Source organism: Tauraco erythrolophus, chromosome 2 (assembly GCF_009769465.1).
Source record: "Tauraco erythrolophus isolate bTauEry1 chromosome 2, bTauEry1.pri, whole genome shotgun sequence".
In the NCBI taxonomy this organism is placed as follows: domain Eukaryota; kingdom Metazoa; phylum Chordata; class Aves; order Musophagiformes; family Musophagidae; genus Tauraco; species Tauraco erythrolophus.
The window spans coordinates 77,745,104-77,764,090 of record NC_141466.1 but is presented as its reverse complement, the minus strand read 5'-3'; the positions used below and the strand labels follow the sequence as shown (position 1 = coordinate 77,764,090).

The following is an 18,987-nucleotide window of genomic DNA, read 5'->3' as shown; positions in this document are numbered from 1 at the left end:
CAAAAGGCTAATACGGCCTGTCTAAAAAGTAAAATAGCCACAAGTTTGTAATGGCTGAAATTAAACCATTAGTCACACCACGTTACTCGACACAGTTTAAATTAATTTATTATCAGATTTATGTAGTATAGGTACATTTTTATTTGAAAAGACTATTAGCATACTCATATTAGAAAATGGCAGGGGAAAAGGTCCATTTCTGGATAGAGTCTTCTATTTTAATGAGGTTTTGTTTTATGTTTTGCCATTCCACAAACACTCTGAACTACAACTGTTATCTAAAAACCACCCTAAATTTTTGCTTCTGTACCATTTTAAGCAACAACTTTCTACAGAAAACTTTACTCATGAGACAATACACTGAAAATGTTCTTCATAAACTGGTAACGTTAACTATGTTGATCAGATAATACTTCAAATTTATTATTCAGAAGAAACAATTAAAATAAACCTACAAGGTACAATATGAGTCTTCAGTGTCATGTAGCTAAATCTTTAATTGCGGAAGGAAATCTCTGCTGCATAATAGATCAAAGCAACAGAAATGGGTGTACAGTCTAAAAAGGAATGACTGATCTTCGTAATGAAGTCAATGTGAATATATATTAAATCACTTCCAAATTATGCAATGTTTAAATGCTTCCAAACAGATTCCTTTATTTAACCTGATTTTTTGAGTACTTACTGGAATCCTATAGGCAGACATTGAGCACCATGTTTGAACATCAGAAGGCTGGTGATAAGCTTTAAAAGAAGTACAATCATACTAAAAAAGAAACTCCAAAAGTTTTATTAGGATTTCAACAGACATTGCAAAAAAATATTGCATAATGATTGAAAACATAATATTTTAAACAAAGTAGCAATGTGGTATCAAGTAAAAGAAAGACTGGAACAGCTGTCTATATATGCTGTAAGGAAGATATACCAGGAAAGGAATATGACATTTTTAAAACTCAAGGGCAAATGTGAACAAGCCACATTTTGATAGGCTGACTATACGCCATTGATGTTTTACAAACTGCATAGCAGTTTAAAAAAAAAAAAAAAAAGTTTTTATCCTAACTATATTGTATTCCTGCATTTGGAGCAGTTTACAAGGCAGAGAGTTCATTTACAACATTGATATTTTAATAGCTCTGGATTCTCATAAAAAATAAACTAATTTAACAAAAAAGCCTGTATCTACATTTGAAAACAAAAGTGCATGTATTGAGAAATAGTGTTATTTCTTAAGAAGAACACCAAGTACTTAAAAAGTTCACTTTAATAGATCAACAACTGATGATACTTTAGATGTAGACCTGCACTGTTCTACAAGCAAGACTCTACCAACACCAGCTCCTCTAACTGAATACCCTCTCTTCCCAAGCGACCAAGACGTGGGCCTGTTTACCATACTTATCAGGCTTCTGGGTAGTTACAAAGAATGCTGAGTACCAAAACCACCACATTGCTGACTGAAAAAAATACCAGTAACCCAAGACAGATATTTTAGAGTAGATTTAGCCATAAACTCGACCATAAACTCCTTAACATTCAGGATCCTTCCAGTCACAGAACTACTTTTAAAACACTGGAGAGCAGCAGCAAGGAGCCACTAGAGCTAAAAGACAGAACTGTCTCCTGCCTTGTACTGAAGAATTTGTGGGTAATGAGCATTTCAGTGCACTCAGAGAATGGCGGGGGGGGAGGGGGGCAGAGGGGCATGTTAAAATCCCTACCTAAAACCCAGTGGGTATAGTCAGATTTGTACATGAATCTAAATTCCCCTTTCCACATAACTGTGGTAACAGCCAAGAATTACTGCAAATATTGCTAACTTCTGTAGAGGGTTTACTCCTTTCCTGTCTCCAAATCAAAAAAAAGAGAAAGTGTGGAAAGAGAACGTGCAGTTTGAACATCCAGGCAGAACTTCTGTTTGAGCTCTTGTAATTTCAATTCATGGCACTGAAGAACTAGGTTTGTTTGGGTTTTTTTTTTCTGGGCACCTGTAGCACTCTGGATAGAAAAAGGCAGTGAATGTTTAGCTGGACTGGACCCAGAATGGGAAACGCACAGATACCAAAGTTGTGAACTGCAGCCAGACTGGCCATAAACAAGTGCCCAGTACAGAAATTACGAGTAATAAATTTAGCCATTTTTGTAAACATCTCCTCCTTACTAATCTCTTATTTTTTCCTATAATGGAAATATGTACTGTATTTCTTTGTTCCAAGCTCTGGTCTGTTTCTGTTTTAGCTTTGTGGCACAGTTGCTAAGTGCAACAGGCTAGAGACACCAACATTAACACAAACAAGTTGGAAAGTCAGTTCAAGTTATTACAGTTTTGCTATACCAGGCCACTTTTCATAGCATGTATTCTCTGTTCACAGATGCTTTGCAAGATCTTTTATTATGGAAGATGGAGGCAAATTGGAGTAGTTCATTCAACAGATGAGGCTGAACATAGATTTCTGATATGCCTTATGCAATTAACAAATCATGTCTCATCTTATGAAGATGATACATTTGCTATACATACCAGTAATTTAAAATGCTCCTCAGAAAAGCAGCATTTTTATAGACAAATTAACAGAAAAGGAGACAACACATCTCAAAATACCATAAAACAAGTAAAGCCCTTTCGTTAGCTGTGTTATAAATTCATAACTCTTCATCAAATACTTTGAATTTCTGACTGCTCAAGCAATTTAACCCTCAGCCAACTGCAGGACAAGAAAAAACATTTTAAACATTTTATTTCGATGTCATTGTAGGTGCGAGAGTAAAAACTAGTATTCCATGTTTTTAGCTCTAAAAGTTTTGCTCCCAAAAGTGAAATAATTGTTAATAGTTCAGAAGAAAAACAATCATTGTTGACATGTCAAAAGAAAGTTGTACTAAAAAATAAGCTGCTGTAAATCTGAGTTCACTTAGATTACTCCTAAAAAAAAAAAGTTAAAAAAAGCTGATCCTAGATCACCTGTTAACTAGGAAGAGCAATAGAACACTGATTTAATGAGAAAAGATGCACTTAAAAGCTGTGTTTGAGATATCTACTATAAAGTTTTGAATTCTTCCTTATCTTTCAGATATTTGGATTATAATTTGTTAAAAAAAAAATAGACCAAATACAGAAAGTGTATTTGGTCAGGATTTTTTCTCACTACAATTCAGTGTTTCCTATCTAAATGTCCATACCATTTAGAGGCCATTTTTGAAATGTTATCAGTCAACAGCAACATGGGCACCAGTGAATCAGAAAACACACCTTAGGATTTTGTTCTTAAATTATATAAGTTAGATAAAACTACCCTGTCCAGCAAGTTCCGAATTTCTCAAACGTTAAGGCAACTTTCATTACTTTCCAGCTAAACAGTATTATAAAAAATAAATGTCACTTCAAACCTTATATACACAGTGACAGAGTAGATTTAGCTAGAAAGTATCTTTAGTACATTAATAAAGTGTCACGTAATATTACCGAGGTTATATCAGGTGCTTGAGTGTATGTGCAATTGGAGTGGTTGCAATATTTAAAGTACTGGTTTCAAAACAGAGCGCAGTGAACGTCCTTCTTTAGTGAGTTCTCGTGTTACACACATACATGGCAGGGGAACAGCTTCCTCTCTTCTCTCTATAGCATTATAGCTACATTTCTTCAAGTGGTCAGCCATGCTCACGATGTCAGCAAACTTCCACTCGTTCACAGTACAGAACGCTGTACTGAAGCGCCAAACCTAGAAAACAAGTTGCACTTAGGCTCGAAATGCTTTAAGATACCTGAACTCACAGCAGGAAATTAAATGTTTGTGCTATAACACTTTCAGGCAATGTTTTGCGGCTACTATAAATCATACTAAAAATCAACATGACAAAAACATAGAACGCTAAATTTTGTATGGCATTGTACATCCCAGGCTGATTGAGATTCCAAATCAACTCTGAACACTGGGAATTAAAGGCAGGCAATACTTTTTGCATCTACAAAGTAGATGCGATCAGAAGTTAAATGATGAAGTACTGCATGACCAGTCACAACGATCCATTTCTGAAATTATCAACTCTAGCAATTCCAAATGATTGCTGCAGATACTCTACAGTTCTGGGGGGAAGGTGGGAGGATGGGGGGGTGTGTGGAGGGGGAAATGGTGAAAAATGTACTATACAAAGGTCACCCAAAGGTTTTTCAGGATTATTTATATACTTAAGGCACTCAATATCATGGCCATGGACAGGATCTCAAGAGACAAGCAAAAATTAAAACTGCTGTAAACAGTACAAAGGCAAGAAAAGTAAACTTTGTAGGCAACTTTCCCACTTTCATGAAATATTGATATTAAAGAAAATTATGAAGTAATTATGTAATGTTTTAACATCTTGGGAAAATTTATTTACATCAAGTAAAAACCAGACTGACACGACTTTAACTTCTGCAAGTGTGGAGAGACTGAACCAACTTGCTAGCAATTTTCACTAATTGTTGTTCTATATGACAGTCTTTCTTGAAGGGATATTATACCAAAAAACAGTAATAACAGCAGTGATCAAGGAAAATATTAAAGGAACAAGCAGAGACATGACTATTCTAATACCTTCCGTTTCACCTTCAAAATAAAAAACAACTTACCTTTTCTTTTATCTGCCAAGAAGAACTTCCATCTGGGTTCTTTCTCTTCTCCCAAAGCAGTATCACCATTCCACGTGCTTGAAGCAAGCTTCCACACACATCTCTCATTAAACGTGACACTCTTGAAAGCTGACATAAACTAAAGCCATCTAGAAAACTAGCAATGTGCTGCAGAACCTCAAAAGGTAGACTACTCAGATGGTCATTGTGTAGTCCAATTAAGCAGCTTTTTGCTGGTTCTACTAACACTGTGGATATACAAGGCTGAACTCCAAATGACCGTAAGTGGCGGTCATGAATAATTTTTGCCCCTTGTGTTGAAGGACAAAACCTTCGTTGAGAATATGTACACCCATAATATGCCAAAGGACACCGCTGCTCCATCCAGCCATTAAGGCCGGCATGAATGTCACCATGCACGTTCTTAAAATGCGACGAAAATTCATTCCTCCTAAACAACTGTCCACAAACAAATGTAAACATTGAACGCTGTTTTGTTTGGTATCTAGCCACATATTCCAATACCAAATCCAGTCCAAGGGTCTGGAACGGACTTGGGTTTGAGAGCTGTGGATTGGCATGATCACATGCAGAAGCTGAAGCTATTTCCCCCACCATTGTATTTGTGGCCAATATAGCAGATGGGAGAGAAAATGTTTGGGTCCCAAAGTCAACGTGATACACATCAACGGTGCGACTTTCTGATATCCCTCTACCTCCAGGAGAGTCTCCTAGGCAAAACAACAGAGCTGCAGTGATTAGATCAATCCCCTGAAGACCCATAGGATCTTCTGTTATCTCCAAATCTGACGTATCAACAGCTTTGTCTTCTTTCGGTGTAGACCAATAGTGGTTAACAAGGAATTTGTACGATCGATGCCGTAAGAGTGAAAATGCATCTACGTTTCTCAATCTTTCTTGCTCCACTTGTCTGTCTACCATTTCTTCTTCGTTAGCATTATGGGGAAGTAGTACATGATTAACGTTGCCATTAACTAAGTGATCAGCTGATATTACTTCTTTAAGTTGTGCTGTTACAGGGAAGGAGCTGCAAGACTGTAATGCTTCATCATCCTGAGATGCAGTACATTCACCATTTGCTACGCTGGATGGTTTTGTATTAGATACACCAAGATCTTCATTCTGGTCCAACACCTTTGAACATTCATTTTCTACATGAAAGCCATTACACAAAAGTGAGGCATTACTGAGGTTTAGATTTAAGTCATGTTTTTGCACTACGTCATAACAAATATCACTAGAACTATTTTGCTCCATTTGTGAATTTTGACTCTGGCTATCAAAGTTAATTCCCCCAACTGCTCCTATGTTATCTTCATCTGGATATTCATGGTCTGACTTCCTGTCCTGAATAATGCCATTAGAAGCTTGTTCTTTAATCTCAGTATCGTCTTTCATTTCATGTGGTGAAACGCAGAGCCTTGAACTTAACATGTTAATGTCCCTTGTAGCAGTGTTCAGGATATCCAGAGCAGCAGCTAAACTCCTTGTTGTTTCTACAGTAGCTTGATAGAGTGCACCATAGGACTCTTCATCTACAGGCATCAAGCCATTAGAATGCACTGTATCTGGGGTACTTGATTTGACAGAGGTTTGCTCTCTCGATTCTGGTATTTGATCACCTGCTTTTGACATCATAGTTGCTACTTTAAGTGATTCTAGTAACATGCGCTGGTCTTGAAGGGCTAAAGCCATATCTAGCTGTTCCACTTCATCAACATCTTTACTCAGATTTTCGTAAGATTTTCGGTCTGCGTAACTGACTGGCCATCTATTCCACTCCATGGTACAACATACCACACTTGCAGGACAAACTTCCAGATGATCAGCAATTTTATTTCGGGCTACTATGAAGGGACATCCAAAGCCACTATTCAAACAAGGCACTCTTTCAAGCGGACATAACATGCGATGTTCCTCAGCTTTACATGAGTGAAAAACTGCTCCACAAACCAACGGGCAGCCAATCAAATCACAGGAAAGGCCAGGCTCTGGTCTGGTCATACAACGACGGCTGACACAGTTGACACAGTGTAAATGTTGTTGATGCTCCTCCATGACTGTAAATCCAATTCTGGGTGAAGAGAAGGGAGACAAAAGCATACAATACTAACTTAATATTGTTAATATCTCCTAACAGTTATTTTCAGTTTTGCATCCTCTATGTGTACAGAGAAGATATATGTTAACACAACGTGAACTGATCAGTAGCTATTTTAAGAGTAAAACTATATGCTATCTTGTCTCAAAGAAACGGTGTTTAAAAGTTCATCTGAAAATTAAAGATACACATTTGTATCAGAGTTCAAAACACAGTCTATGTATTTATTCACCTGGTATAATATATGCAACTTAAGTAAAAATGTTGTATAATCCTTACCTCTGGAATAGCTCTTTTCCCCTGCCCATCACAAATATATAATTCAGTGAAAAGCAAAGCATGATCATTGACTGTGGCCTACTACCTAAAATCATAAATCATACAACTCTATGGAGTAGGGAGATGAAATAAAGGAAGCCAGATTCATCATCATCTCCAGTTCCCTAATTTAAACAGAGACAACCTGTTCCCTGGGCTGCTTGCTACCACCTAAGCTTCTGACACCCTCTTCATGCAGTTCTGCTTAAGGCAACCTGCAGCCCTCACCGTGTATCTCAATCCCCTGTTGTGTCCCATTTCCTTTCCCTCCATGCTTCTGAGAGAAGCAGTTCCTTACAACAGCTCTTCACTCTTCTTTTTTTCTTCATCTATAGTCTATAACTCCTCCCTTATTTTTATAGCAGTTGTTGCATAAGATTAACAATTATACTAGACATTAAATAAGTCCTTTTATTTAATTGAAAACTTTTACATAAGATTTTACTACCTAACATGGTCCTATCTACACCTCTAGTTCAACCAACAGAAGGCAGTTTTTTTAATGCATCCTATGGCCATCCTGATTGCAATATCAGCAATTCAAAGCATAAGGGTAACATAATAACTTTACACAACAAGGCCAAACAGCAATAAAAATCCAAATAAAACTCATTGCATAAACTATTATAACAAATTGACACAAATAAAAAATTCAATTCTGTGTTGTGGTAGGGACCAAAAAAAAAAAAAAAAAAAAAGAGAGAAGAGTGTAAACTTCCTATCTTTGTATACTTCGGGATGCTCTGGAACTGCTCACTATCTGCAATGCAGGCCCACGCAAGTGACCAAGCTCTCCTCTATGCTCTAACAAACTCGCTCTCAGAAGTGATATTGCTAGGGATTAAAGTTCAGAGATATCAGAGAATGACTTGCACAGAGCCAAATCTCAAAATAGTGTGTCAAAAATAAATTGCTCAGTTCCATCTTTTCCTCGCTTCCCACCCTCCAGCAATTTTCTTGAAAAATAAAATGCTTACAGAATTTAAGATTAATAGAAATGGTATGGTGCCTTCTTTTATTCTACTAGCTAACAAATGCTCTCATGCATTGTTTTCAGACTAAACACTTAAGTTTTAATGCATTAACACTTCTGGAATTAAAAATACACTAAACTAAAAATAATCTGATTAGCATTATTCCTTTTGTTCAAACTGAAAACAAAACAGCTTTTTAGACACTCCACTTGAAATTATTTAAAGCATTTAAACTGAAATCTTCATGTCACTTCACTCACTCGTATTCTGTTAATGCTTTGAAATTCATGCCAACTTTAAGTAGCAATCAGTCCTCATCCCTCCATCCATCGTAATTTGGATAACTCCAATATTTCAGCCACCCACTCTCCTGAGCACTTCTAACAAAGAAGCATATGTGCTACACTTAGCAGCCAAAACATAGCTGAATTTTCCCCACCATACCTCTGTATTTAGATATAGAGTAACAAGTAAGTTTCAAATAAATTGTCAAGTGCATCAGTCACTGAACTCAGGGACTGAGTAATTTGCTAAACATTTTAGCAAACCTTTCTGGCACACAACCTGCTTTCAACTTGCATATTAAGTCAGCATCTACTGCAAAGAGCTGAAACATGTTCAGTAAAGAACCAAAGAGAGACAATTATTTGACTTCTCTGAGATATTTTTAGTTTTTCCGCAAAGCCCTCTCTTAAGTAATTCCAGCCAAATACAGCAGTCTACCTGTTGCTAGACCAAAGAAAATTTCAGAGTTTTGCATCAATACTGAAATGAAACTCTACTTTTCCTCAAGTCAACAGGTGAGCAGAGATCAAAAGGAAGCTCTCAGGTTATGTGTGTACATCAAAACACTTAACACAAAATGCAAACAGCCCTGAAAGAGACAATTGCTAGTTTATGATGCAGGAGCCCTCGCAGAGCCCAGCCCTTGCTTCCTCTGTCTAAACACAGTCCTGCTCCCATAAAACAAGCAGTCTGGTAGCAGTAAGGCTTTATGCAATCAGCTACCCACAACTATGTTTAAAAAAATAATATATTGCTTACCTACTTTGCAAAAAGCTAGGCACCCTGCTCTCTTTAAGACTGCCAGAAGTGAGCCACTTCCAGAGCAGAGGGCAGGTGTGTCAGGTAGTGCACACTGTGGTGCAAGCACTGCTCTACTGCTTCTAGGCCAAAGCTGGACCGCACACAGACAGCTCAGAACGCCGTCAACCAAGCTCCTGTTTGCCTGCACCATTTCTGTAGACATACCCTAAATTAGTCAACCATCATTAAAAGCTATCTTTAAATAGCCCATGTGAGCTTACACAGAAGAACATTCTATTGAGACAGTAAAACATCCTCCTCCCTAGCATGCTATCTTGGTCTTTACAAGTCAGATTGTGAAACTCAAGTTGCATGACAATATTGGCTTTTCTCAGGCTCCTGGACTCCTTTTACACATAAACTAATATTCATCAAAACTTACTGATTTCATATAAGCAAATGAAATTTTGAACTGTGCAAGGAGGAGACAAAACCTGGTGAAAACATCGAATACCACTAACAGACAGTATACGAAAGCCAGAGCAGACACTAAAATACCATGTTTTACCAATAGGTAGATGCTAATTTAGTTCTGTAACAGATGCTTGCAATTGCTTTTATGAAGAAGCAGTTATGCATGTGATCAATTAAATAGCTGAAGTAACCTATTCTCTCAGTTTCTGTAAATTAGAATTTTATTGGTCACTAGAAAGTTTGGGATTAGTTGCTGTTTCTCTTAAAATTTAAATCCTTTGGCTCCTTAACTGAATATATAATTTGAAATCTCTTTGGATATCAGTAGACTATCAGCAGGACATTCACTAAAATTTTGTGTCCTGCTTACAAGCCTTTACTTCACAGCACCTCCTGCAGAATTTCAATTTAGCCAGAATGTCACATTTTATTTATAGCTTACTCCAAAGTCCTTTTATAGATATAAAATGTCCTTTTTCTTAATGTTTAATTTTAATACCTGGGCTTCAAACTTAGCAACTGTTTTGGTCAGTCATGAGTTCCTGGACTGCTTAAACTAGTTAAGGCTTTTGATATAATTCAAATATCAAATTGCAAAGCGAGTCTGAAAAAAAAAAAAAAAGGCAAATGACACTATCAAACCAGTGAAATAATGGATAAGGCATCAAGAATTCGCACATTTATTATCAACAAATGGTCAGGACATTCCATTTCGTAAGCTAATCTTGTGAACCACAGAACTTAGCACCTCTTTGATTCATTGATTAAGAGCATCCACATATGAATCATTTTCCTTTGAAGACCAGAACCAATTTATCACTGATACTACACTGAGAACAAGAACCACCCTCTTCCCAAACATTGCCTTGTAGAGGAAAAAACTGTTGTACAAAAGGGAGATAAAGAAACTTCTTCCTAGAGGTAACAAAGTACTTTCAGTTACTCTAATACAGAAAATCGAAAGGGCTAGCAAAGGATGTCATTGCTGACCCAAAGAAAGATACTTGTCACTAAAACACATACCAATAATACTTAGTGTTTATAGCCCACTGTGTTCCTTTCCACAGTCTGGTGAGAAGATAGTGTCAGATCAATGACTATAGCAAGAACGAACAGCTGTCCTTTTCTAATAGTGTAGTGTCAGCAACTAGCTTCAGTTCATGTGAGATGCTTAAGTAGACACACTTGACTGTTACTAGCAGAGAAACCTAAAAATACATCCCGTTCCAGTGAGGTGACCACTGCTCTCAGAATTTGTGCAATCACTTGATGTTATTGTACATACTACACAGTCAGCTGACCAAATCAGCCAGAACATGCTTTGAAAATCTGTCATAATTAAAAGGATTAAAATTCCAGCTGCTACAGCCACATGATTTTCAGTTGCTGTTGTAACACAAACATTAAAATAGCATAATAAGGGTTTCAAACAGTCACCACACAACACTTCAGCTGCAAGTGAGAGCTCTCACTTTCTTCTACACCACAAAGTATCAGGGGCTGTACTTAGTATTATCAAACCCAAAGTCTCGTCACTGACTTTCCCCTACATGAATTCTTTGGTGCCAGTAGGACAGGAAATCACAGCAACTATTACTGCTATTGGAACCCTCCATTACTCATCTACCTTTTATTAACCAAAACTATAAAGCTCAACTGTCTTTCAGACTCTTCCCTCCATCAAATTTGACTAAATAGGCCAACACGTTCTTAAATTACTGGTTTAAGGAAGCAGAAGAATAAAGACACAAGCAGTACTACAGGTTTAAACTCCCAGAAGCATGCAAATCCACCCGCAAGCAGCCAAACATAGGCAAATCATTCTAAAAAATTCCCTTTTGTTTTGGAGATTGTAGAAGAGACTGACATAGACTCTTCCAGCTTTTACCCAGGTCTCTGGCTAAAAGAGAGGCTAACAAGTCTGCTAAGATGAAGAAACTTTCAGAGAGGAAATGGCCAAGTGAGAGAGTAATTTCAGTGATAGGTAGTTAAAATAAAAAGGTAAGGAAAAATAAAGCAAGAGGTATAGAGTAGTACTATTTTTTTTTTTAAAGTGCTTAGAATATTCTGTCAAAATAGAATTAAGTAGCACTACAACTATCAAACAAGCTATTTTATTTTTCTATATCCTACCATGCATGGGAGAATAAGTATCATTCACCTTGATTCACAGGTCTAACTATCAAATGCTTTAAACAAGCTTTGCAGTCTTCTATAAAGTAAACTTTTCTTGTCTTGTCATCCCTATCCTGCCCAAAAAGCGTAACAATTTTTGTTATCTAAAAACCAACACCTCAGTTTATTACTAAAATAGCACAGCCACATTAACCTTCTATGTTATGCATGTTACACTCCCTTTTAGGGTTTGGGGGTGGTCGTGTTTGGGTTGGTTGGTTTGAGGTATGGTTTTGATTTTCAAATAACTGATGAAAAATATGAACTGGAGGTTCAGGAAGGTGCCATTGGATGGGGCTTTGAGCAACCTGGTGTAGTGGAGGGTGTCCCTGCCCCATGGCAGAGGGGTTGGAACTAGATGATCTTCGAGGTCCCTTTCAACCCTAACCATTCTATGTTTCTATGATTCCTGCTTGCAGGAATGTGGCAGTGGGCAACAAATGGCAGCTCTAACTCTACTCCTCAAGACTCCACAAAGTCTCAGGTTAAATAGCCCCATCCTGAGGCTTCTCAAAAGCCAGTGCAGCCATTGTCCTCGTATTAGAGAGCTGAGTACCCAAAATCCTGCATAAATATCTCTCTGTAGCATTGGAAAGGCTGGAAACAGGGACATACAGCAAAGTTAATCTAATGCTATACAAATTTCCATCTACTCTTTAAAATGGTAAATTCAAAAGAACAAACAACATTACAAACTGCTAGTTATGAATGTGAAATAACGTGACTAAGAGGTGACAGATTTGAAGGTATGTGCTTCAGTTGCACAGGTAACAAAGTAGTACGTGTGGCTGTATTTTATTATCTTATATACTAGGCAATTGTTCTTTTTAATACATTTTTTCTGATTTCAAAGAGAAGTTCCTGACAGGAACTTTATGAAGCCTTATATTTCTTCAAACTGGTTTTCATCAGACATACTTTTAGGAAGTAGAATCTTTTCTGATGCCACACTTAAAATCTCAACCTATGGGATACAAATTACTGCCCCTCACCCTCAGGTTCATCAGGACAACCCTGGCTTCTGTTAAAACTAGGCAGATGACAGAAGTTAAAAACTATATTCAAAACATTTGGACAGACAAGTTTTCATTGCATTCTCAAACACAAATTCATCCACAACAAACAAAAGAGCATCTTCCCTGCCTGCTAGTGACTGCACATACTGGACATACTAGAATGAGTCTATGTTATTTTTTTGTTAATCACCGAACACATAAGAAGGAGCTTCAATTACTAAAGCCCAAACTACTACGCAAGTAGTACACTATGGCATCTAATCATTATTAGCCAGCTGGACTGAGTTGAAGATAATGAACTAATTAACTAATCAACGTTAAGGTACCGACCCTGCCTACAAGAGGCAGGCCATTTCCTCCTGGCTGTGGAAGACGCAACAGTGTCCTTGGTCCTGCAGCCCAGGCTGGTGAGCAACAGTACACTACTTCTACCATTATCTTCGTAGTCTACAGCAATTTATACATACTACACAGAACAGGCAGAAGAAGGTCAGGCTCAAAACTGATCTGCAAGGAAAAAAAAACTCAGGGGGATACACACTTCTGGAAAGATTCTAGTTTTATCAGTGATCTAGCATCGAAGGAGTATGTACTAACTGCTTTTGAAGTATAAATTCAAGTTATCCATCTACCTCAAAAACAAACCAACCAAAACAAACTTCTAACTACAGCAAAAATAGTATTAGAATTACAAGGAAGTGTAACTTTTTTTTGTCAACCTTATAAAGAAAAGCTTTTCCATGTCTGCTCCTGCCCCAAACATTCTATTACAGGAGTTGTCTTGTATTTTGTATTCTTTTGAGGAACACTTTAGGAATTCCTTTCTCTCTAGTGGCAAACCATCTTCCTCCCATTCAGACAATTCAGTGAGATACTTCCTCCCAAATCATTGCAGAAAAAAAAAAAAATAGAATTCAAAAGGAAAATAACCCAAAGCAAAACACTGCTCTGACGGAAGTGGAGCCTCCACTGATGCCCTGTGTCTGGCTTTGTTCCATTTTAGAATAGAAGCTCTGGTGGAATAATAGAACACTTTCTTCTATCACTATTAAACTCTGTGAGTGCTAGAAATCGAAACCAAAACTACTAGGCTTTTCCTTAGAGTACTTTTGTGACAGATCTGCCATGCATTCTTGTCTCCTTGACACATTCCCCAAAGAAGAAACCCAAAGGCCTTCATGTGCCTTTGGCCACACACTGACACAGGACAACCACAACAGGAACAGCTACACTTGCTGCATGGCTCGGGCACAAAAGCACTCTACCTGTTGAGATGGTGACAGGGCAGAATCAGCTAGAGAGCCAGTAGATTTCATGTGTAAATCAGTTCTGAACTTGAACTCAGCACGACTCCTCGATTGCTGCAGACTCTGCAAGAAATGAGATCAGAAGTAAGGTTTCATTTCAGGTGTACAGATTGCTTTCCATACGTACAGTCCTCTGAAAAGGTCATGTGCTTACACTATCTCGAGCTACAAATGCTGAAATATTCTGCAGGTTTTATGGAAAAATAAACAAGTTTTTAAACAGACTTTGCAAGCGCAATCTAAGTTCTGTCATTTTAGCTTATTGGTAGCTGTTAGTCACACTAGATGGTTACCCGTTTAGGTTTAAGGCTAGAAGAGATTATTAGAAGTTATTATTCTGACCTGCTTCACTTAATTCTTTAGTTTGGTCCACCGGGAACCCCTTAAGAAAAAAACCAACTTGAATTAAAGATTGCAACAGCTGCAGAACTAAAATAAATTTATTTAAAGTTTGATTCTTTTACAAACTGCATTTTAGTCTAGTTAAAATTTGTGCAGCTTCAGCCCTCAAGACATGAGAACTCACTAAGCAGTTGCTTAATATTAAAAAGCTCTTTACTATAAAAAGCTGCTTCCTCCATGTGTTCATACCCATAGATTATCACTAAAACTTAACAGAGGTGGAACCGAGGCAATGTATCCAAAGAAACAATGCTATCCTTATCCCCAGATATCATCTTACAAATCCTTCAGAATAAAAGAAAAGAAGCTATTTCTCAGAAATCGGAAACAGAACTACTGGAAAAAAATAATGCATTCTATATTAGAGTAGGTAGTCTTAGCCACCCAAAAGAAGCCAAAAATAAATCCTTCTTCTTACATAATATTTTAATTCATACATGTTGCCGCAGAATTCCTGACCTCTGTATATTTACAGAGATAAGGCCAAAAATCTTGTTAATGTACTGTTTCAGGTCTTACTACACAAGTTTAACCAGTTCCCATAGCAAAATAAGAAAACAACTTTAAAGTAAATGGAATGTGAACACAACTGCTCTCCAAAATCCCAGACTGCAATGCAGATGTTATGTACTTTGTACATGCAATGTTATTTTTTATATTAAAAATACACCTTTGTTAGTAGAAGATGGCCTGACCACTGTACAGCAAAAGTAGACAGTACATACAAAAAAATTTAACAGACCCCCCCCTCCACTCCTCACTGCACCAGATAATACTGAAGTACAAAAGACGAAGTTTGTCCTAAAGTATTTTGAAAAATCAAAAGTAGAACAAAAAGAATAGGAGAACAAGGAAAGAGACAGTATTAACAACTTTAACCTATTCTATTTTCAGGTATTTCACCTTCTTATCAAATGAAAGACTTTTTTGCAGCACCTGTTAGGCTCTCTCCCCTTCCACGCTGCTTGGTTTTAAAACCAATGGAAATAGTAAAAAAATATCCAGTTTAAAAAAAACTATTTTCTAAACAAAAAACTCACCTTTCTCAAATAGTTGATGACAGGAAGCTGGGAACGTATCTCATAATGAGCATGTTATACCAGCTCTTTCAATATGTTTTTAACTTGAATGAAGAACTGGAAATTACCAAGATCTGCACTACACTTTTGTGCAGCGCTTTAGGACGTATAATGAATCATCAATTTCTGATCTCTAATATCATTTAGACTGCATTTTCGAAATGTCAACAGGCTTGATGCTATTACTTTTTCCTCAAAGACTCCAGCTGAACATCCCCATCCAAACACATTCCATAGCTGATGACAATAGTGACTCAGCTAAAACAAGGTTTTGTAAGAGCATTGCAGCTATGTCAATAAAGCGCACTTCTAAGAAGATCCTATTTGTAATGGATCTGCGCAACAAATTAGTCAGTCCCACAGGACTTTTGGAAAAACACAGTTTCTACTAGAGATCTTGTAAACAGACAAATAAATATAAAGCTTAAACTTCAACAAACAAACTAAACATTACCCAGCTTCCAGCACCTATGTAGCCAAGTCTGAATCAGGTATCACTACTCAACCATCAACCTGAACCACTGAAGTTTTATATAAAAAGCTGTAACTACTCCAGTTAGAATTTCACCTCACTGCCCCTCTCATTCTTACACCTTAAGTTTAAACCTATCAGGTTTTCGTCATGATTTCACATTAAGAACATTGATCAATATTTGGCATTTGGTAAACAGCAGCACAGTCTACTCAATTAGATGTTCTACAGACCATAAGGGTTTGCAGGGTATTTTAGATTCAAGCAGCATTAACAGATTACAATAAAATTAAAACAAGACATCAAGTGTCACCTCAAAAACTATTAAAAACAGTAGCTTGCAAAGTAAGTCAGAATCTAGAGCTCCCCTGCGACTTTAACTCTTGGCCTGTTTTAGACCAGTTTATATTAGAAGATCTTTTCAGTCTTTTTCCTTCATTATTGAGACTAGATAGCACCCAGACACTTAGGGACAGCTTACATAGGATTTATCTGTAACCCTCACTTAATAACGTAACTTCTTGTTTATTTGGTGTCTGTTCAGGAACACTTACTCCTTATACAATTTAACCATCTCACCAACAAATACTCGAGTTATCTTTATTCTTATTGTGCAGATAAAGAAACTGAAAGAGAATTATCGCCAGTACAATGATCACTAGATAAATTACTCCCTGCTCTCATCTCTGTACCACTGGATCTCACTGCCAAAGGCAAACAGCATTTGCCTCATTTGAGACAGAGCTCACCATGAAATAGGTCCATCAATATGACAGAAATTTTATTTACCATTTTTAGTTCAATTGGACTAAATAGAGGGATAGGTCTGTTACAAAGCTGAAATCCACAGCAGCTACAGGAGCACACTTGAAGCCTAATAGCATTCTGCTTTCTTCTTCACCAGGGTCCTACAAGACACTTTTCAGGACCTAGGTCAAAAAACTTGGTTGTCCAAAAATGTGCAGAAATCTTGCCCAGAAAGTCTCCAACCAGATACTGCTAGTTAAACTCAGCACTTATTTTGCTGATTAGACTTCTAACATCGAAGTAAGAGGCAAGGGAAATATAATCCAAGTTTAAGAAGTTATTTGAGTAAAAGAAGAATCTAGTGCAAAAGAAAGAACATTCAAGAAGCAAAGTAAAAGCACTGCTTTTGCATAGCCTTTGTCCATTCTGCTGGGATTTTCTTGTTCTCTAACACCTTCTAACTTCGGAAAAGAATGAGACAGAGACCCCACGAAAAGTCTCAGCTTGCAACACAACCCTAATTCACCCTTAGAATCTATTTCTTCTCTGGATGAAACTTGACCACTATGGAGAAATTGTGCACAGATGTTTACATGCATATAGAGTGCAAGATGGATTAAAGTTGCCAGTGTATTTTTCTGTCTTCCAGGTATTTAACTTACCACCCAAAGTCCTTTTAATAGCATTTTTGTACTTTTGAGAGAGGGGAAGATCATAAATAAGCGTAACTAACATCCTCATCAGCAGGGATGCATGAACCTTAACACTCCAGATCATAGCACAAGTTAAGGTGTATGACAGTAACACGCAGCAGAAGGCAGAAGCTGTCCAGGGAAAGGACTTAACCATCAAGTTCTACATACTGATTCTAGAGAAAGCCTGAAGTGCTAGCACAAGCAAGGTGAAGGTGTTGCTACAGAAGCACAGGCCCGGTTTTAGATTAGTATGCTAACACACACTTATTTTGGCACATTAACAACATAATCAGCAAAAGGGAAACAAGGATTATGAAAAGCTCCTCAGCCAAATCCAAGCAGAACTTTACAGAACAAAAGAAAGCTGTCTCTCCGGCCCACGAGTTTTCTCCCTGGAGAATTCAGAAGACCTGCTGCAAACAACAGCGGCGCTACAACTTTTGGAAGTGAGGCCGCACCACTGTTTCAACATGCATGCCGTTCAACAAGCTGCTGTCATCTCCGTATACGCTTCTGACTGCCGACCTGCAGGGTTACAGGAGTACAGCTACACAACCTTCTTTACCTTCATACAGGAAGAAAAGAAGGGCTTCGACGCAGGTCAATAACAGCCATCGAAAAAGGAAGTGAGAGAAGACATAAAACACAACCTCTTGCATGATCTGAGCGCAGCTACTAGAAATACACCACCACCACGGGGGATTAGGCAAGGATTTCAGCAGTACCTCTGGATTATTTGCTCTCTTCCCGTCTCCTTCCAGGCAGAAAGGAGACTCTGCGACTGCAGTCCCGACAGCACCAGGCAGACCCCGGCCCTACCCCTTCCCACGTGCTATGGCGACACTCCGGATAGTGCTGGCGGGGCGGCACCCCGGGGTCAGAGGGGGCGGCAGGGCTCTCGCTCCGCCACCGCCGCTGCCACCCGCTGCCGGCGGCCGCGGAGGGGCCAGGCGCGGGGGCGGGGCGGCCGGCGGCCACCCTACATGGCACGTTACCACCGGCACACACTCACCACTTTGGGCCCGGCGGGAGCCGGGGGGCGGGTGGGGAGGAGGGGACATCGGCGAAGCACACCGAACCCCCCGCGGCCTCCTCCAGGGTCTGCGGGCAGCGCCGCGCCCGTCTCCCGGCCGGGACCTGTCAGGGACGGCGGGGAGCCGCGACCGAGCTGGGCCCCGGCCGCCCCCGCCCCGCAGCGACCCCGGGCGCTCGACCCCGCCGGGCCGCCATTTGTTTACCACCCTGCTGCCAGGCAACCGGCGCCGGCCAGGAACGGGACGCAGAGCCCCGCCGGGGGCGCAGGCCCCAGCTCGCCCCGCCGGCCGCGGACAGCTGCGGCTCACCCGTCCCCGTTGCTCGGCAGGCAGGAGGGCGCAGGAGACTGCGATGCGACGCGCCTCGCCCTTTCCCCCGCCGCGCTCTCACCGCCGCCGCCGCGCTCGCTTCGCCTCTCCCGGCTGGGCCCGGCCTCGCCGCCCGCCGAGCTCCCGCGCGGCCCCGCTGCCGGCCGCGCCCCCGACGGCCGCGCGCGCGCGCGCTCGCGGGGGCAGGCCAGTGCGCGAGGCCGG

The 18,987-nt window shown here is 39.4% G+C and overlaps 1 protein-coding gene across 4 annotated transcripts; it reads right to left on the bottom strand.

Annotated features, from left to right (window-relative positions):
- Window positions 1-1,198: 1,198 nt before the first annotated feature.
- Window positions 1,199-18,869, bottom strand: FBXO30 (F-box protein 30). 4 transcript variants are annotated; one of them, XM_086631515.1, is made up of 4 exons: window positions 18,845-18,869; window positions 13,983-14,087; window positions 4,613-6,707; window positions 1,199-3,722 (listed from the first exon to the last, which is right to left on the bottom strand). In XM_086631515.1, the coding sequence occupies exons 3-4, from the start codon at window positions 6,689-6,691 to the stop codon at window positions 3,519-3,521; spliced, it is 2,283 nt and encodes a 760-aa protein (XP_086487641.1). In that variant the 5' UTR covers window positions 6,692-6,707; window positions 13,983-14,087; window positions 18,845-18,869; the 3' UTR covers window positions 1,199-3,518. The 4 variants fall into 4 exon arrangements, with proteins under 4 accessions (XP_086487641.1, XP_086487638.1, XP_086487642.1 ...); XM_086631512.1 differs by lacking the exon at window positions 18,845-18,869 and adding an exon at window positions 18,763-18,836; XM_086631516.1 differs by lacking the exon at window positions 18,845-18,869 and adding an exon at window positions 18,432-18,455.
- Window positions 18,870-18,987: the final 118 nt, after the last annotated feature.